Genomic DNA, 21,854 nt, shown 5'->3' on the forward strand with positions numbered 1-21,854 from the left:
TAATACCTCCCCAAGCAATACACAGAGGTTCTCAAGCTTAAATTTAAAATTAGAAATCTCTGAATCAGGTTTCCCCGAGTCAGAGATGTCACCCACAGACTGAAGCTCTCCGTCCTCAGGTTCTGCATATTGTGACGCAGTATCGGACATGGCTCTTACAGCATCTACGCGCTCTGTATCTCGTCTAACCCCAGAGCTATCGCGCTTTCCTCTTAATTCAGGCAATCTGGCTAATACCTCTGACAGGGTATTATTCATGATTGCAGCCATGTCCTGCAAAGTAATCGCTATGGGCGTCCCTGATGTACTTGGCGCCATATTAGCGTGAGTCCTTTGAGCGGGAGGTGAAGGGTCCGACACGTGGGGAGAGTTAGTCGGCATAACTTCCCCCTTGACAGAACCCTCTGGTGACAATTCTTTTATAGATAAAGACTGATCTTTACTGTTTAAGGTGAAATCAATACATTTAGTACACATTCTCCTATGGGGCTCCACCATGGCTTTTAAACATAATGAACAAGTAGTTTCCTCTGTGTCAGACATGTTTGTACAGACTAGCAATGAGACTAGCAAGCTTGGAAAACACTTTAAACCAAGTTAACAAGCAATATAAAAAACGTTACTGCGCCTTTAAGAAAAACAAATTTTGACAAAATTTGAAATAACAGTGAAAAAAGGCAGTTACACTAACGAAATTTTTACAGTGTATGTAACAAGTTAGCAGAGCATTGCACCCACTTGCAAATGGATGATTAACCCCTTAATACCAAAAACGGAATAATAAATGACAAAAACGTTTTTAAAACCAGTCACAACTGCCACAGCTCTACTGTGGCTGTTACCTTCCTCAAACACGACTTTTGAAGCCTTTTGAGCCCTTCAGAGATGTCCTGTATCATGCAGAGGGAAGCTGAATGTCTCTGTCTGTAATTTTTGCTGCGCAAAAAAGCGCTAAAATAGGCCCCTCCCACTCATATTACAACAGTGGAAAGCCTCAGGAAACTGTTTCTAGGCAAAAATCAAGCCAGCCATGTGGAAAAAAACTAGGCCCCAATAAGTTTTATCACCAAACATATATAAAAACGATTAAACATGCCAGCAAACATTTTATATTGCACTTTTATAAGAGTATGTATCTCTGTTAATAAGCCTGATACCAGTCGCTATTAAATCACTGCATTTAGGCTTAACTTACATTAATCCGGTATCAGCAGCATTTTCTAGCAAATTCCATCCCTAGAAAAATTTTAACTGCACATACTTTATTGCAGGAAAACATGCACGCCATTCCCCCTCTGAAGTTACCTCACTCCTCAGAATATGTGAGAACGGCAGTGGATCTTAGTTACTTCTGCTAAGATCATAGAAACCGCAGGCAGATTCTTCTTCTAAATACTGCCTGAGATAAAATAGTACGCTCCGGTACCATTTAAAAATAACAAACTTTTGATTGAAGAAAGAAACTAACTATAATACACCACTCTCCTCTTACTACCTCCATCTTTGTTGAGAGTTGCAAGAGAATGACTGGATATGGCAGTGAGGGGAGGAGCTATATAGCAGCTCTGCTGTGGGTGATCCTCTTGCAACTTCCTGTTGGGAAGGAGAATATCCCACAAGTAATGGATGATCCGTGGACTGGATACACTTAACAAGAGAAAAATTATTGCATCCCACATGCAAGAGCAGAAATTTACCCTCTACAGGAACATAAAGCAAAACAAAACTCAATTTGCTAAATAACGACCCCTGCACCTCGCCGTGGCGCCTACCTGCCCCCAGATAACTGCCAAATGACTCGACACCAATCCGGATAGTATACACACAGATAGAGCCCAACCGGAGCTAATGTCTGCTGTCTCCTTCAGAGTAAACTGCGCGTCTGATGCGCGAAAATAGGCCCCGCCCATAATGCACGTCGCACTATTTGATTAATCTACCGCATGGGAAGCGGTTACAAACAGCCATGTGGTCCCCAAACATATAAGCACAACATAAAGTCCTCTTTATCAATAAACTTATTTTATGCCATAATTTTGTAAAATACCTCAGTGTCAATATTATATGCTGTGTATCTAATTGCTGCAATAATGTCAGTAAAACACCCAGTAGGACAATAACACCCTTTTCATTTAAAGGACTACTGCTTACCCTGTTCCCATTATAAGGAACCAAATCAGTCAATTCTGATATACTAAGTTTCCTCAGAAGAAAAGGGCTGAAACATACCTCAAATGCTGCTTGCTGCATGAGACCGTCCTCCACACTGAAGAGTTTTCTCATATTACCTTAAGATCTGTGGGAACCATAATTGATCTTAGTAACTGATGCTAAGATCATCAATTTCAGGGGGAAATCTTCTTCCATATCCTCCCTGAGACAAATAGTACTCACCGGTACCATTTAAAATAAAAAACTTCTTGATTGAAGAAACTAAAACTATCATTTTATCACCACTATCACTTTACCCTTCCTATTACTAGCATAGGCAAAGAGACTGACTGGGGGGTGGAGTCAAGGGAGGAGCTATATAGACAGCTCTGCTGTGGTGCTCTTTGCCACTTCCTGTTAACAGGAGGATAATATCCCACAAGTAAGGATGAATCCGTGGACTCGTCGTATCTTGTAGAAGCAAAGCTGTCCCTTTGTAAACCCTGTTAAGGACGTCTTACCCCACTCTGGACTGGCCGAGCCGTGTTGCTACCTCTCTCCCACAGGACAAATGCGCAGTGGATCTAGAGTGGAAATCACACGAAAACACCCTAGGACGGGAACAAGTCACCACCCACTGCTGCGGCCTGTATTAAAACGTAGCCTAGCACTTTATTACATCCCATAGCAGGGAATATGTAATGCTTGTCACTGTCCTGCAATTAACGCGCCAAGACGAAGCCTTTACAGTCCATAACACAGGCTGGAGTTCATGCACGACAAACTAATGTCTGTCACAAGGGATATAAATGTGCACAAGACAAATATCCTAGCGCAGGAGAAAGACCTATCCCTCCTCTTTATTAGACAAAATACCATGAAAGAGGGGAAAAATTTACCTATTATAAGTCTAATTTAGTGTGAAACACACCTCATTATCAGACAGTGAATTTAGGTTAAACTGGAAAGAGGCATGGGAAACCCAGCGTCGACCAGCACAATAAATACCAATTCTCTATCGAGATTTATATGAATATATTATCTCGTCTCACTGAGCCACTCCATGTTAAAACGTCATCTTTTCCTAACAGAGCATCTCTCTCTACCTACCTCCATGATACGAGGTAAAGAACTACTGGAGGGTAAGGAAAGTGGGAGGGGTATGTATAGCCATTGTTTGGGGTTTCTTTGCCTCCTCCTGGTGGCCAGAAATAGTATTTCCACAAGTAATGAATGTGGACTCTCAACGTCAATTGAAGGAAAAGTAAGATATTTTACCTCAAAATTTCTTCAGCTTACAAGAGTAAGTGCTTTGGTAACAGTTTTACTTCAGCTACTGTCCAATTGAAAGTTGAAAAAAACAAAAAACAATAGCCAATCAGCATCAGCAGTGCTGAAGTCATGCTATGAACTCATGAGATTTCAAAGTTGACTTCCTTTCTACTGGATAGAGAAATAACATGACTGTGCCTGCACATACCAGATGCACACTCCCTTGCAAGTCCTGGAACTAGTATCCTGATTGGCTGCTTAAAGTCACTTTACAATGGGGGTGTCAATACTCAGGAAATTTTGAGGTAAAATATCTTCCTTTTTACATAGAGATGTTAAGGTGATCTTTTTCTGTTCAGTTTTTTTACAGTTATGCTGCATCACTTTCAAGTGTTTTAATATTTAGGTATAATGGCCCTTTTAATGTAAAACAAAATACTCTATTTTGCTAGTAAATTATATAAATTTATACTTAAAGAAATGCCCTTTTAATCTCCTGCGAATAGATGAATTACAAGTTGCAGTTATTTCTTGCTTTGTTTTTTGAATGTCAAAAGATGTATGGTTTTATGGTTTAAGCTGTATAGACATGAATTGTAGAAAAATATACGTGCACTAAAGTGGCATGGAACAAAGAAAAATGTTTTGTCATTTATCTTAACCTTGCTGGACTCACTAGACCAGAACTGGCTCCTCTGCCTCATTTCAAACCTCTGCTGCAGACACAAAACACCTGTCTGAGAGCTCCAATATTTTTTAGGCCTTTTTTTTTATCTCCAAAAAATAAAACATACCTGATCTTTATCAAAATTCATGATCTGGTATCCACTTGCTTTAGTAAAAATAATTCTACCGTTGCTATCAAATGATGACAAACGCAACCTATAAGAAAAGAAAAGGAAAAAAACACATTTATATATTTCAAACCATTATTTCACCATATAGAAAAAGAGAGGACATGATGCAAACAATAAAAACATGAAGACCAATTACAAATTTTAGAGCTGCTCATTTAGAAGAATAAGACTTATTTCAATGTTCAGCAAAATGTCATTTTACAGGCATAAAACAAAAAAATTATGTAACACTAAATCTCTTCTTTCACGTATAAAGGAGCATTGAATTCCAAATTACACTTTTATGATTTGGATGAGCAATTTTAAAAAAAGTCAAAAAAACAAAAACCCCAGAATTTATTTCCATTATCAAACTGTGTATGCACACTTTCTGAGGCACCAGCTACTGCTGAGCATGTGCAGCAGTGCAAGGTGTATAGATATAGAAGTCTGTAATTGGCAAATGGTTACTGGGGTGGGGAAATGATTCGGCTATGATTATGCAATCATTCTGTATTTGAAAAAACATGAAACCCAATTTTTGTCTTTCGTGATTGAGACAGAGCAAGTGATTTTAAACAACTTTCCAATTTTATTATTACATTTGCTTATTTCTCTTGCTAACATTTGTTGAAGGAGCAGCTATGCACTACTGGCAGCTAACTGACCATATCTGGTAAACCAATGAAAAGAGGCATTTATGTGCATCCACCAATAAGCGCTAGCTCCCAGTAATGCTTTGCTGCTCCTTAGCCTACCTAGTATGCTTATCGCCTAAAGATACAAAGAGAATGAAGCTAATTAAGTAATATTAATAATTTGGAAGGTTGTTTTTAAATTACATGTTCTGTTTGAATCATGAAAGAACAATTTGGGGTTTTAATGTCCCTTTAATTGTCTATTAAAACACATGAAATTCCATATAGACTGGATGGATATTAGTCGTATTCTGCACAAAGAGGTACTGGCTCATTCACATCCATTAGATCAGTTACTTAAAGACATTAAAATCAATTGTTAAATATGTATAGAATACATTGGTGACTGAATGGACAGGGGATTCAATATTGCAAGGCATTGTGCCTTTTAACACTGAATCAGCACCTAAAAAAGGCTTATGTTGACGTTTTAACACTGTTTTTGTAGCAGTTTTTACAACCTCTCTGGGGAGAATGAAACCAGTACAATGTTTATACAAAATAAATATTGAATGAATACAACAATCTTTTTTTTTTATTTTAAACAGTTTATTGGGTACTGTTATTGTCCCTTTAATACAGCAGTGCAACACTGAACCAAGGTAAGTGGAAATAATAGTTGCAGGAAGGTCATACAAAAACACAATTTATGCTTACCTGATAAATTAATTTTTTTAATGGTCGGTGAGAGTCCACGATCCATTACATATGGGAATTACATTCCTACTACTAGGAGGAGGCATGGGGGCCTAGTTATCAAGCCGTCAACCTCAAATACGCTGGAATTCCGCAGCGTATTTGTGGCGAGGCTGATACGCCTTAGTTATCAAAGGCTCGAGACCGGCAAAAGTAGAATTTTGTGACGTAAGCTTCGATCCGCCGGACTCAGTCCGACACAGATCGATTCTTACGTCACTCCAGATGTTCCGCACACAAGTGCGGCACATTCTCACTACTTTTGCTAGTTATCAAAAAACTAGCAGGTACGCTCGGCACTTTTACGGCCCAGCGTACCTGGTTTTCAAACCGCCACCCTGGAGGCGGCGCATCCCATAGGAATCAATGGGAGTCTGACCATAGCGAAAGTACAAGTTCGCTGCTGCCAGACATCCCATTGATTCCTATGGGAGATGTCTGCACCTAACACCCTAACATGTACCCCGAGTCTAAACACCACTAATCTGTCCCCCCTACACCGCCGCAACTAAATAAATATATTACCCCCTAAACCGCCGCTCCCGGGGGCCCACCGCAAACTACTCTATACATATTAACCCCTAAACCGCCGCTCCCGGAGCCCACCGCAACTATAATAAATGTATTAACCCCTAAACCTCCGCTCCCTGAACCCGCCGCAACCTATATTAAATGTATTAACCCCTATCCTGCCCCCCCTACACCGTCGCCACCTATAATAAATTTATTAACCCCTATCCTACCCCCCACTACACCGCCGCTGTAATAAAATTATTAACCCCTAAACCTAAGTCTAACCCTAACCCTAACGCCCCCCTAACTTAAATATTAATTAAATAAATCTAAATAAATTAACTCTTATTAACTAAATGAATCCTATTTAAAACTAAATACTTACCTTTAAAATAAACCCTAATATAGCTACAATATAAATAATAATTATATTCTAGCTATCTTAGGATTTATTTTTATTTTACAGGTACCTTTCAATTTATTTTAACTAGGTACAATAGCTATTAAATAGTTATTAACTATTTAATAGCTTACCTAGCTAAAAGAAACTGAAATTTACCTGTAAAATAAATCCTAACCTAAGTTACAATTACACCTAACACTACACTATACTTTAATAAATTATTCCTATTTAAAAATAAATACTTACCTGTAAAATAAACCCTAAGATAGCTACAATATAAATAATAATTATATTCTAGCTATCTTAGGATTTATATTTATTTTACAGGTAACTTTGTATTTATTTTAGCTAGTTAGAATAGTTATTATATAGTTATTAACTATTTAATAACTACCTAGCTAAAAGAAATACAAAATTACCTGTAAAATAAATCCTAACCTAAGTTACAATTAAACCTAATACTACACTATCATTAAATTAATTAAATAAATTACCTACAAATAACTACAATTAAATACAATTACATCAACTAACTAAAGTACAAAAAATAAAAAAAGCTAAGTTACAAAAAAAAAGTTACAAACATGTTAAAAATATTACAACAATTTTAAGCTACTTACACCTAATCTAAGCCCCCTAATAAAATAACAAACCCCCCCAAAATAAAAAAATGCCCTACCCTATTCTAAATTAAATAAAGTTCAAAGCTCTTTTACCTTACCAGCCCTTAAAAGGGCCATTTGTGGGGGCATGCCCCAAAGAAAACAGCTCTTTTGCCTGTAAAAGAAAAATACAACCCCCCCCAACATTAAAACCCACCACCCACATACCCCTAATCTAAGCGGCGCTGAAGAAATCTTCCATCCGATGAAGTCATCATCCAGGCGGCGCTGAAGAAAAGTCTTCGATCCGGCCGATGTCATCTTCAAAGAGGCGCTGAAGAGGTCTTCTATCCGGCCTATGTCATCTTCCAAGCCGGATCTTGAATCTTCCTCCCGCCGACGCGGAACCTCCTTCTTCACTGACGGACTACGACGAATGAAGGCTCCTTTAAGGGACGTCATCCAAGATGGCGTCCCCTCAATTCCGATTGGCTGATAGGATTCTATCAGCCAATCGGAATTAAGGTAGGAATATTCTGATTGGCTGATGGAGTCAGCCAATCAGAATCAAGTTCAATCCGATTGGCTGATCCGATCAGCCAATCAGATTGAGCTCGCATTCTATTGGCTGATCGGAACAGCCAATAGAATGCGAGCTCAATCTGATTGGCTGATTCCATCAGCCAATCAGATTTTTCCTACCTTAATTCCGATTGGCTGATAGAATCCTATCAGCCAATCGGAATTGAGGGGACGCCATCTTGGATGACGTCCCTTAAAGGAGCCTTCATTCGTCGTAGTCCGTCGGTGAAGAAGGAGGTTCCGCGTCGGCGGGAGGAAGATTCAAGACCCGGCTTGGAAGATGACATCGGCCGGATAGAAGACCTCTTCAGCGCCTCTTTGAAGATGACATCGGCCGGATCGAAGACTTTTCTTCAGCGCCGCTTGGATGATGACTTCATCGGATGGAAGATTTCTTCAGCGCCGCTTGGAGGATTAACTTCTTCCGCTCCGGATGTCCACTTCGGTTCCATCGCTGCTCGGCTGAGTGAAGACAAGGTAGGATGATCTTCAGGGGAGTAGTGTTAGGTTTTTGTAAGGGGGGTTTGGGTTAGATTAGGGGTATGTGGGTGGTGGGTTTTAATGTTGGGGGGGGGGGTTGTATTTTTCTTTTACAGGCAAAAGAGCTGTTTTCTTTGGGGCATGCCCCCACAAATGGCCCTTTTAAGGGCTAGTAAGGTAAAAGAGCTTTGAACTTTATTTAATTTAGAATAGGGTAGGGCATTTTTTTATTTTGGGGGGGTTTGTTATTTTATTAGGGGGCTTAGATTAGGTGTAAGTAGCTTAAAATTGTTGTAATATTTTTAACATGTTTGTAACTTTTTTTTTATTTTTTGTAACTTAGCTTTTTTTATTTTTTGTACTTTAGTTAGTTGATGTAATTGTATTTAATTGTAGTTATTTGTAGGTAGTTTATTTAATTAATTTAATGATAGTGTAGTATTTGGTTTAATTGTAACTTAGGTTAGGATTTATTTTACAGGTAATTTTGTATTTCTTTTAGCTAGGTAGTTATTAAATAGTTAATAACTATTTAATAACTATTCTAACTAGCTAAAATAAATACAAAGTTACCTGTAAAATAAATATAAATCCTAAGATAGCTACAATATAATTATTAATTATATTGTAGCTATCTTAGGGTTTATTTTACAGGTATTTATTTTTAAATAGGAATAATTTATTAAAGTATAGTGTAGTGTTAGGTGTAATTGTAACTTAGGTTAGGATTTATTTTACAGGTACATTTCTCTTTATTTTAGTTAGGTAAGCTATTAAATAGTTAATAACTATTTAATAGCTATTGTACCTAGTTTAAAAAAATTGAAAGGTACCTGTAAAATAAAAATAAATCCTAAGATAGCTAGAATAATATTATTATTTATAGTGTAGCTATATTAGGGTTTATTTTAAAGGTAAGTATTTAGTTTTAAATAGGATTCATTTAGTTAATAAGAGTTAATTTATTTAGATTTATTTAATTAATATTTAAGTTAGGGGGGCGTTAGGGTTAGGGTTAGACTTAGGTTTAGGGGTTAATAATTTTATTACAGTGGCGGCGGCGTAGTGGGGGGGCAGGATAGGGGTTAATAAATTTATTATAGGGGGCGACAGTGTAGGGGAGGCAGATTAGGAGTTAATAAATTTATTATAGGTGACGACGGTGTAGGGGGGGGCAGGATAGGGGTTAATAGGTTTAATATAGGTTGCGGCGGGTTCAGGGAGCGGCGGTTTAGGGGTTAAACTATTTTAGTTGCGGAGAGGTGCGGGATCAGCAGGATAGGGGTTAATAACTTTATTATAGAGGGCGACGGTGTAGGGGGGGCAGGATAGGGGTTACTAGGTATACTGTAGGTGGCAGCGGTGTCCGGGAGCGGCGGTTTAGGGGTTAATACATTTATAAGAGTTGCGGAAGGGTCTAGGAGCGGCGGTTTAGGGGTTAGTAACTTTATTGAGTTGTGGGAGGCTCCGGGGGCGCCGGTATAGGGGGTAGAACAGTGTAGTTAGTGTGGGTGCTTAGTGACAGGCTAGCAATAAAGCTGGGAAAAAGCCGAAGAGCAGCGAGATCGGATGAGTGATAACTGTCACAGTCCGCTTCTCATCGCCCCGCGGCTTTTTGACAGCTTTATTTGATAACTTAGGCGTATTTTTTCAGGTCCGCGGCGGCAAAGGTAGGCGAGCTTAGGCGGGCGTATTGGGCCGGCGAAGCCAGAAAAGTAGACGGCTTGATAACTACCCCCCAAAGTCTCCCAAATCTCAAGAGCCCTATAAAACCGCTCCCACCTCACACATACGTTAATCTAATGTATAGCCAAGTAGTGAGGTTAAAAATGAATAAGAACAAAAAAGGAGCAGGGAAAAAAGATGTGCTTAAAACAAATCAACCCTAAGAAAAGGGTGGGGGCTTGTGGACTCTAGCCACCATGAAAGAAATGTATTTATCCGGTAAATTATGTTTTCTTTCATATAGGTGGCAAGAATCCACAATCCATTATATATGGGAACTAATACCCAAGTACACGAGTAACCAAAAAGGGAGGGAATAAAAAAACATAATTTATCCTTACCTGATAAATGTATTTCTCTTGTGATGTATCGAGTCCACGGATTCATTCTTACTTGTGGGATATTCTCCTTCCCTACAGGAAGTGGCAGAGAGAGCACCCACAGCAGAGCTGTATATATAGCTCCCCCCTTAGCTCCACCCCCCAGTCATTCGACCGAAGGCTAGGAAGAAAAAGGAGAAACCATAGGGTGCAGTGATGACTGAAAGTTTAAAAAAATAAAATTATATATGCCTGTCGTAATAAACAGGGCGGGCCGTGAACTCGATACATCACAAGAGAAATAAATTTATCAGGTAAGCATAAATTATGTTTTCTCTTGTAAGATGTATCGAGTCCACGGATTCATCCTTACTTGTGGGATACCAATACCAAAGCTTTAGGACACGGATGAAGGGAGGGACAAGACAGGGACCTTAAACGGAAGGCACCACTGCTTGTAAAACCTTTCTCCCAAAAATAGCCTCCGAAGAAGCAAAAGTATCAAATTTGGAAAAATTGGAAAAAGTATGAAACTAAGACCAAGTCGCCGCCTTACATATCTGTTCAACAGAAATCTCATTTTTTAAAATCCCATGTGGAAGCCACAGCTCTAGTAGAATGAGCAGTAATTCTTTCAGGAGGCTGCTGTCCAGCAGTCTCATAGGCCAAACGGATGATGCTTTTCAGCCAAAAGGAAAGAGAGGTAGCCGTAGCCTTTTGGCCTCTCCACTTACCAGAATAAACAACAAACAATGAAGATGTTTGACGGAAATCTTTGGTTGCTTGTAAGTAGAACTTTAAAGCACGAACCACATCAAGATTATGCAACAGAGGTTCCTTCTTTGATGAAGGATTAGGACACAGAGAAGGAACAACAATCTCTTGATTGATATTCTTATTAGAAACAACCTTAGGAAGAAAACCAGGTTTGGTAAGCAAAACCACCTTATCTGAATGGAAAATAACTGTAAAGCAGATAGCTCAGAAACTCTTTGAGCCGAAGAGATAGCAACTAAGAACAAAACTTTCCAAGACAGAAATTTAATATCTATGGAATGCATAGGTTCAAACGGAACCCCTTGAAGAACTCTAAGGACTAGGTTTAGGCTCCAATGCGGAGCAGCAGGCTTAAATTCTGACCAAAGCCTGACTAAAAGTTTTAACGTCTGGAACATCTGCCAGACGTTTGTGTAGTAGAATAGACAAAGCAGATATTTGTCCTTTTAGAGAACTACCTGATAATCCCTTCTCCAAACCCTCTTGGAGAAAAGAAAATATTCTAGGAATCCTAATCTTACTCCACGAGTAACCTTTGGATTCACACCAATAAAGATATTTGCGCCAAATCTTATGATAGATCTTCCTGGTGACAGATTTTCTAGCCTGAATCAGGGTATCAATGACCGACTCAGAGAACCCACGCTTTGATAGAACTAGGTGTTCAATCTCCAAGCAGTCAGACGCAGAGAAACTAGATTTGGATGTGAGAACGGACCTTGGATTAGAAGGTCCCGCCTCATTGGAAGGGTCCACGGTGGAACCGAGGACATGCCCACTAGGTCTGCATACAAAGTCCTGCGTGGCCACGCAGGTGCTATCAGAATCACCGAAGCTCTCTCCTGCTTGATTCTGGCAACCAGACGTGGGAGGGGAGGAAGCGGTGGAAATACGTAGGCCAGATTGAACGACCAATGTACTGCTAGAGCATCTATCAGTACCGCCTTGGGATCCCGGGACCTGGACCCGTAACGAGGAAGTTTGGCATTCTGACGCGACGCCATCAGATCCAATACTGGTGTGCCCCATAGCTGAAACAGCAAATACCTCCGGATGGAGTTCCCACTCCCCCGGATGAAAAGTCTGACGACTTAGAAAATCCGCCTCCCAGTTCTCTACTCCTGGAATGTGGATTGCTGAGAGATGGCAAGAGTGATCCTCTGCCTATTGGATTATTTTGGTTACCTCCATCATCGCTAGAGAACTCCTTGTTCCTTCTTGATGATTGATATAAGCTACAGCCGTGATGTTGTCCGACTGAAACCTGATGAATTTGGCTGCAGCAAGCTGAGGCCACGCCTGAAGCGCCTTGAATATCGCTCTCAGTTCTAGGATGTTTATCGGAAGAAGAGATTCCTCCCGAGACCATAAGCCCTGTGCTTTCAGGGAGTTCCAGACTGCACCCCAGCCTAGCAGGCTGGCATCTGTCGTTACAATGAGCAACTCTGGCCTGTGGAAGTACATTCCCTGAGACAGGTGGTCCTGAGACAACCACCAGAGAAGAGAATCTCTGGTCTCCTGGTCCAGATGCAGTTGAGGAGATAAATCTGCATAATCCCCATTCCACTGTTTGAGCATGCATAGTTCCAGTGGTCTGAGGTGTAGGCGGGCAAAAGAAACTATGTCCATTGCCGCTACCATGAGTCTGATTACCTCCATACACTGAGCCACAGATGGCCGAGGAATGGAATTGTTGTTATCTTATATTATTTTGCTAGATGTATATATATTCATACAACTTATACACAGTTCAAGAGGGAGATAACTATTTTAAATATCTAATTCTATTTAAGTGTTATGTACCTTTAAATTTTATCACACCTGTAGCCTATTTAAGTGGAAGGCAGCTGCTGCTCCTTTAAGCAGTGAACAAGTGCTTGGTAAGCACGAAACATGTCTGCTGCATGAGGAGCGCAGCTTTCCTCCCTTTTGATGTGTAAGTCTTGGTCAGTTTGTGCTGTTTTTAAATGCATGGAAAATAAAGTTGGAACTTTTTATCTTATACCGGCATTGGAACTACTCTTTGTATTCTGGATTACCTGAGACAGGTGGTCCTGAGACAACCACCAGAGAAGAGAATCTCTGGTCTCCTGGTCCAGATGCAGTTGAGGAGATAAATCTGCATAATCCCCATTCCATTGTTTGAGTATGCATAGTTGCAGTGGTCTGAGGTGTAGGCGGGCAAAGGGAACTATGTCCATTGCCGCTACCATGAGTCCGATTACCTCCATACACTGAGCCACAGATGGCCGAGGAATGGAATGAAGAGTTCGGCAAGTGGTTAAGAGTCTTGATTTTCTGACTTCCGTCAGAAATATTTTCATTTCTACCGAATCTATCAGAGTCCCCAGAAAGGAAACTCTTGTGAGAGGGAAGAGAGAACTCTTTTTTTTTATGTTCACCTCCCACCCGTGAGATCTCAGAAAAGCCAACACAATGTCCGTGTGATACTTGGCTAGCTGAAAAGTCGACGCCTGAATTAAGATGTCATCTAGATAAGGCCCCACTGCTATGCCCCGAGGTCGTAGAACCGCCAGAAGGGACCCTAGCACCCTTGTGAAAATTCTTGGAGCCGTGGCTAACCCGAAGGGAAGAGCCACAAACTGGTAATGCCTGTCTAGAAAGGCAAATCTGAGAAATTGATGATGATTTCTGTGAATAGGGATGTGTAGATACGCATCCTTTAAGTCCACGGTAGTCATATATTGACCTTCCTGGATCAGAGGCAGAATAGTCCGAATGGTCTCCAACTTGAATGATGGAACCCTGAGGAACTTGTTTAGAATTTTGAGATCCAAGATTGGTCTGAAAGTTCCCTCTTTTTTGGGAACCACAAACAGGTTTGAGTAGAACCCTAGTACCTGTTCCTCTTTTGGGACTGGGCGGATCACCCCCATGGTAAGCAGATCTTCTACACAGCGTAAGAACGCCTCTCTCTTTGTCTGGTTTACAGACAATCGAGAAATATGAAATCTCCCCCGTGGAACGGAGTCTTTGAATTCCAGAAGATATCCCTGGGACACAGTTTCTAAAGCCCAGGGATCGTGAACATCTCTTGCCCAAGCCTGAGCGAAGAGAGAGAGTCTGCCCCCTACTAGATCCGGTCCCGGATCGGGGGCTACCCCTTCATGCTGTCTTAGAGGCAGCTGCAGGCTTCTTGGCCTGTTTACCCTTGTTTCAAGCCTGGTTAGGTCTCCAGACTGACTTGGATTGGGCAAAAAAGTTCAGAAAGGAACAAAAATTATTTTGTTTGATCTTCATCTTATTTGATCTATCCTGAGGAAGGGCATGACCTTTCCCTCCAGTGATGTCTGAAATAATCTCTTTCAGTTCAGGCCCGAATAGGGTCTTTCCTTTGTAAGGGATGTTCAAAAGTTTAGATTTAGATGACACATCAGCAGACCAGGACTTAAGCCATAACGCCCTGCGTGCTAAAATGGCAAAACCTGAATTCTTTGCCGCTAATTTAGCCAGTTGAAAAGCGGCATCTGTAATAAAAACAGAATTTATGCTTACCTGATAAATTACTTTCTCTTGCGGTGTATCCAGTCCACGGATTCATCCTTTACTTGTGGGATATTCTCATTCCCTACAGGAAGTGGCAAAGAGAGCACACAGCAAAGCTGTCCATATAGCTCCCCCTCTAGCTCCACCCCCCAGTCATTCGACCAAAGGTTAGGAAGAAAAAGGAGAAACCATAGGGTGCAGTGGTGACTGTAGTTTAAACAAAAACATTTTTTTACCTGACTTAAATGCCAGGGCGGGCCGTGGACTGGATACACCGCAAGAGAAAGTAATTTATCAGGTAAGCATAAATTCTGTTTACTCTTGCAAGGTGTATCCAGTCCACGGATTCATCCTTACTTGTGGGATACCAATACCAAAGCTTTAGGACACGGATAAAGGGAGGGAACAAGACAGGTACCTTAAACGGAAGGCACCGCTACTGGCAAAACCTTTCTCCCAAAAATAGCCTCCGAAGAAGCAAAAGTATCAAATTTGTAAAATTTGGCAAAAGTATGCAGTGAAGACCAAGTCGCTGCCTTACAAATCTGTTCAACAGAAGCCTCATTTTTGAAAGCCCATGTGGAAGCCACTGCTCTGGTAGAATGAGCAGTAATTCTTTCAGGAGGCTGCTGGCCAGCAGTCTCATAGGCCAAACGGATGATGCTTTTCAGCCAAAAGGAAAGAGAGGTAGCAGTCGCCTTCTGACCTCTCCTCTTACCAGAATAGATAACAAATAAAGAAGATGTTTGTCTGAAATCCTTAGTTGCTTGTAAATAGAACTTTAAAGCACGAACTACATCAAGATTGTGTAATAGACGTTCCTTCTTCGAAGATGGATAAGGACACAGAGAAGGAACAACTATTTCCTGGTTAATATTCTTGTTAAAAACAACTTTAGGAAGAAAACCAGGCTTGGTACGCAAAACTACCTTATCTGCATGGAACACCAGATAAGGTGAATCATACTGTAAGGCAGATAATTCTAAAACTCTTCTAGCAGAAGAGATAGCTATCAAAAGCAAAACTTTCCAAGATAACAACTTAATTTCTATGGAATGTAAAGGTTCAAACGGAACCCCTTGAAGAACTGAAAGAACTAGATTCAAACTCCATGGCGGAGCCACAGGTTTATAGACAGGCTTGATTCTGACTAAAGCCTGAGCAAACGCTTGAACGTCTGGTACCTCTGCCAGACGCTTGTGTAACAGGATAGACAAAGCAGATATTTGTCTTTTTAAGGAACTAGCTGACAATCCTTTCTCCAATCCTTCTTGGAGAAAAGACAATATCCTGGGAACCCTAATCTTACTCCATGAGTAACCCTTGGATTCACACCAACAAAGATATTTCCGCCATATCTTATGGTAGATTTTCCTGGTGACAGGCTTTCTAGCCTGAATCAGAGTATCTATAACTGACTCAGAGAAACCACGCTTTGATAGAATTAAGCGTTCAATCTCCAAGCAGTCAGACGTAGAGAAACTAAATTTGGATGCTTGAACGGACCCTGTATCAGAAGATCCTGCCTCATTGGCAATGTCCATGGTGGGACAGATGACATGTCCACTAGGTCTGCATACCAAGTCCTGCGTGGCCACGCAGGCGCTATCAGAATTACTGAAGCCTTCTCCTGCTTGACTCTGGCAACCAGACGCGGGAGGAGAGGAAATGGTGGAAAAACATAAGCCAGATTGAAGGACCAAGGCGCTGCTAGAGCATCTATCAATACCGCCTTGGGATCCCGGGACCTGGACCCGTAGAGAGGAAGCTTGGTGTTCTGACGGGACGCCATCAGATCCAACTCTGGAGTGCTGATCCAACTCCAAAGCTGAGTCAGCTGGGCAAATGCCTCCGGGTGGAGTTCCCACTACCCCGGGTGAAAAGTCTGACGACTTAAAAAAATCCGCCTCCCAGTTGTCTACTCCTGGGATATGAATTGCTGAGAGATGGCAGGAGTGATCCTCCGCCCACCTGATTATTTTGGTTACTTCCGTCATTGCTAGGGAACTCTTTGTTCCCCCCTGATGATTGACGTAAGCTACAGTCGTGATGTTGTCCGACTGAAATCTGATGAATTTGGCCGCAGCTAGTTGAGGCCATGCCTGAAGAGCGTTGAATATCGCCCTCAGTTGCAGAATGTTTATCGGGAGAAGAGTTTCTTCCCGAGACCATAAGCCCTGAGCTTTCAGGGAGTCCCAGACCGCACCCCAGCCTAACAGACTGGCGTCGGTCGTTACAATGATCCACTCTGGTCTGCGGAAACATATTCCCTGAGACAGGTGATCCTGAGACAACCACCAGAGAAGAGAATCTCTGGTCTCCTGTTCCAACTGAATTTGAGGAGACAAATCTGCATAATCCCCATTCCACTGTTTGAGCATGCATAGTTGCAGTGGTCTGAGGTGTATCCGAGCAAAAGGGAATATGTCCATTGCCGCTACCATTAGTCCGATTGTCTCCATGCACTGAGCTACAGATGGCCGAGGAATGGAATGAAGAGCTCAGCAAGTAGTTAACAGTTTTAACTTTCTGACCTCCGTCAGAAATATTTTCATTTCTACCGAGTCTATCAGGGTTCCTAGGAATGGAACTCTTGTGAGGGGGGAGAGAGAACTCTTTTTTACGTTCACCTTCCACCTGTGAGACCTCAGAAAGGCCAATACGATCTCCGTGTGAGACTTGGTTCTTTGGAAAGTCGACTCCTGAATTAAGATGTCGTCTAAGTAAGGCGCCACTGCTATGCCCCACGGTCTTAGAACCGCCAGGAGGGAGCCTAGCACCTTTGTGAAAATTCTGGGAGCAGTGGCCAACCCGAAAGGAAGAGCCACAAACTGATAATGCTTGTCCAGAAAGGCGAACCTGAGAAACTGGTGATGATCTTTGTGGATAGGAATATGCAGATACGCATCCTTTAGATCCACGGTAGTCATATATTGACCCTCCTGGATCATTGGTATGATTGTCCGAATGGTCTCCATCTTGAATGATGGGACAATGAGGAATTTGTTTAGAATTTTGAGATCCAGGATTGGTCTGAAAGTTCCTTCTTTTTTGGGAACCAGAAACAGGTTTGAGTAAAACCCCAGTCCTTGTTCTGCAATTGGAACTGGGTGGATCACTCCCATTGTAAGTAGATCTTCTACACAGCGTAAAAACGCCTCTTTCTTTGATCTGTAGACAGACGAGAAATGTGGAACCTTCCCCTTGGAGGAGAGTCCTTGAATTATAGAAGGTATCCCTGGGCTACAATCTCTAATGCCCAAGGATTGTGTACATCTCTTGCCCAGGCCTGAGCAAAGAGAGAGAGTCTGCCCCCTACTAGATCCGGTCCCGGATCGGGGGCTACCCCTTCATGCTGTCTTGGTGGCAGCTGCAGGCTTTTTGGCCTGTTTACCCTTATTCCAGCCCTGGTAAGGTTTCCAGGTTGCCTTGGGCTGTGAAGCGTTACCCTCTTGCTTTGCAGCCGGAGAGGATGAAGCGGGGCCGTTCCTGAAATTGCGAAAGGAACGAAAATTAGCTTTGTTCTTTGTCTTAAAGGGCTTGTCCTGAGGGAGAGCATGGTCTTTCCCCCTGGTGATATCTGAAATAATCTGTTTCAATTCAGGCCCGAAGAGGGTCTTTCCTTTGAAAGGAATGTTCAAAAGCTTGGATTTAGACGACACGTCGGTCGACCAGGACTTTAGCCATAGCGCCCTGCGCACCAAAATGGCGAAACCTGAATTTTTCGCCACTAACTTAGCTATTTGGAAAGCGGAGTCAGTGATAAAAGAATTAGCTAGCTTTAGAGCCTTAATTCTATCCATAATTTCCTCATATGAGGTCTCCGTCTGGAGCGAGTCTTCCAGCGCCTCAAACCAGAAAGCAGCTGCAGTAGTTACAGGAATAATGCAGACAATAGGTTGGAGAAGAAAACCTTGTTGAACAAAAATTTTCTTAAGTAACCCCTCTAACTTCTTATCCATAGGGTCTTTAAAAGCACAACTGTCTTCAATTGGTATGGTTGTGCGTTTAACAAGTGTAGAAATAGCCCCCTCCACCTTAGGGACCGTCTGCCACGAGTCCCGCACAGAGTCAGGTAAAGGGAACATTTTCTTAAAAACAGGAGGGGGAGCAAAGGGAACACCTGGTCTATCCCACTCCCTAGTAACGATATCCGCAATCCTCTTAGGGACCGGAAACGTATCCGTGTAAACAGGGACCTCTAGGTACTTGTCCATTTTACACAATTTCTCTGGGATCACCAAAGGATCCAGAGTAGCTAATACCTCCCTAAGCAAAACGCGGAGGTGTTCTAGTTTAAATTTAAAAGCCAATGTATCTGAATCTGTCTGAGGAGGAACCCTTCCTGAATCAGAAACTTCTCCCTCAGACATCAAATCCCTCACTCCCACTTCAGAGCGTTGTGAGGGTATATCGGATACGGCTACCAAAGCGTCAGAATGCTCATAATCTGTACTTAAAACGGAGCTATCACGCTTTGCGAGTAACACAGGCAGTTTAGATAAGAAGGCTGCAAGAGAATTATCCATGACTGCCGCTAAGTCTTGTAATGTAAAAGCGTTAGACGCACTAGAGGTACTAGGCGTCGCTTGCGCGGGCGTAACTGGTTGTGACACTTGGGGAGAGGCAGATGGGCTACCCTCGTTACCTTCAGTCTGAGAATCATCTTGGGCCACATTTTTAAGTGTAACGATATGATCTTTAAAGTGTATAGACATATCAGTACAAGTGGGACACATTCTGAGAGGGGGTTCCACCATGGCTTCAAAACACATTGAACAAGGATTTTCCTTAGTGTCAGACATGTTTAATAGACTAGTAATATATACAAGCAGGCTTGGAAATCACTTTAATCAAATAAAAAACACAATTTGGAAAAAAAACATTACTGTGCCTTTAAGAGATAAAAAGAGCACACAATTTTACAAAACAGTGAAAAATGCAGAGATTCTCCTGAAATTTTCACAGTATATACCTAAAGCCTTAATAAGATTAACCCCATAATGCCCAAACCGGAGCAGCCTAAAGCCAACATCCAGTTAAAAAATAGTACAGCACCTTGCCACAGCCTTGCTGTGGCCCTACCTGCCCTTAGGGATCAGATTTGGGGGAATATAGCTTCTATAAGGCCCTCAAACAGCAGCAGGACCCTCCATGTGAAGCAGCATGAACTTCTCTGCAATTCTAACTGCGCATCTGAGGAGCGAAGTTAGGCCCCTCCCACTCTACTCCGGAGTTGTGAGGCCTAGTAAATCACTCTTAAGTGACTAAAAACCAGCCATGTGGGTAATAACCCCATAAAGAACCCCAAAAGGACTTTCAAAGTGTCTACAAACGATATTTTTCTTGAATAAACAATCGATTGCCCTGAATCAGTGTCAACCAGCATAATTAGCCCTGTTATGTAAGCATTCAATTCCTTACTAAGTCTGTGAACATAGCTTACCCTCCCCTCATGGGGATATTGTCAGTCTCTTCTAGCATTATCTAAGTCTTGTCTAGAAATAAATGACTGAACATACCTCATTGCAGATTACCCTGCAAACCGTTCCCCCAAACTGAAGTTTTCTGGTACTCCTCAGTCCTGTGTGGGAACAGCAGTGGATTTTAGTTACAACATGCTAAAATCATTTTCCTCTCAGCAGAAATCTTCATCACTTTTCTGCTAGAGAGTAAATAGTAAAACCGATACCATTTAAAATAACAAACTTTTGATTGAAGATAATAAAAACTACAATTCTAACACCACATTCACTTTACCCTCCCGTAGAGAGACCCTAGTGCTTAGAGCCGGCAAAGAGAATGACTGGGGGGTGGAGCTAGAGGGGGAGCTATATGGACAGCTTTGCTGTGTGCTCTCTTTGCTACTTCCTGTAGGGAATGAGAATATCCCACAAGTAAAGGATGAATCCACGGACTGGATACACCTTGCAAGAGAAAGAATTAGCCAACTTAAGGGCCTTGATTCTGTCCATAATCTCCTCTAATGGAGTCTCTATCTGAAGAGCCTCTTCTAGAGCCTCAAACCAGAAAGCAGCTGCAGTAGTTACAGGAACAATGCATGCAATAGGTTGGAGAAGAAAACTTTGATGAACAAAAATTTTCTTTAGGAGACCCTCTAATTTATTATCCATAGGATCTTTGAAAGCACAACTGTCTTCGATAGGTATAGTTGTACGTTTAGACAGAGTAGAAATAGCTCCCTCCACCTTAGGGACTGTCTGCCACGAGTCCCGCATGGTGTCAGATATGGGAAACATTTTCTTAAAAACAGGAGGGGGAGAGAACGGAATACCTGGTCTATCCCACTCCTTAGTAATAATATTCACAATCCTCTTAGGGACTGGAAAAACATCAGTGTAAACAGGAACCTCTAAGTATTTATCCATTTTATACAATTTCTCTGGAACCACTATAGGGTCACAATCATTTAGAGTCGCTAATACCTCCCTGAGCAATAAGCAAGTTTAAATTTAAAGGCCGTCATATCAGAATCTGTCTGAGGAAGCGTCTTTCCTGAATCAGAAATTTCTCCCTCAGATAACAAATCCCTCACCCTTACTTCAGAGCATTGTGAGGGCATCAGATACGGCTACTAAAGCGTCAGACGGCTCAGAATTTTTTCTAAACCCAGAGCTGTCCCACTTTCCTTGTAAACCAGGCTGTTTAGATAAAACCTCTGTGAGGTTTGTATTCATACCTGTGGCCATGTCTTGTAAAGTAAAAGAATTTGACGCACTAGAGGTACTTGGCGTCACTTGTGCGGGCGTTACTGGTTGTGACACTTGGGGAGAGCTAGATGGCGAACCCTCATTTACTTCTGACTGAGAATCATCTATTGCTCTATTTTTAAGTGCTAATATATGTTCTTTATAGTTTATAGACATATCAGTACAATTGGGACACATTCTAAGAGGGGGTTCCACAATGGCTTCCAAACATATTAAACAAGGATTTTCCTTGGTGTCAGACATGTTAAACAGGCTAGTAATGTAACAAGCAAGCTTAGAAAACACTGTAATCAAAGTAAAAAACACTTAGAAATAAAACGGTACTGTGCCTTTAAGAGAAAAAAAGCTGCACCAGTTCTGCAAAACAGTGTAAAAAAGCAGTAAACTTAACAAAATTTTTACAGTAGCATTATAAAGGCTTAGTTGCACAGCTATGCAAATAAACAATTAACCCCTTAATGGCAAGAACGGATTGAAAAAACGTTAAACCCAGTGAAAAAGACTTTCAGCACCTTGCCACAGCTCTGCTGTGGCTCCTACCTGCCCTTCAGAACGATTTGT

The 21,854-nt window shown here is 41.6% G+C and overlaps 1 protein-coding gene across 5 annotated transcripts in view; it reads right to left on the minus strand.

The window, feature by feature from the left end:
• The window catches only part of GMCL1 (germ cell-less 1, spermatogenesis associated), a 509,303-nt gene that overhangs the window by 37,428 nt on the left and 450,021 nt on the right, over positions 1-21,854 (minus strand). For all 5 annotated transcript variants that reach the window (XM_053718223.1, XM_053718225.1, XM_053718220.1 and 2 more), the window contains one exon: positions 4,218-4,305. In XM_053718223.1, the coding sequence (XP_053574198.1) occupies positions 4,218-4,305 (88 nt within the window). The remainder of the gene's footprint in view (positions 1-4,217; positions 4,306-21,854) is intronic.

This window comes from Bombina bombina, chromosome 6, assembly GCF_027579735.1.
Source record: "Bombina bombina isolate aBomBom1 chromosome 6, aBomBom1.pri, whole genome shotgun sequence".
NCBI classification, from domain to species: Eukaryota; Metazoa; Chordata; class Amphibia; order Anura; family Bombinatoridae; genus Bombina; species Bombina bombina.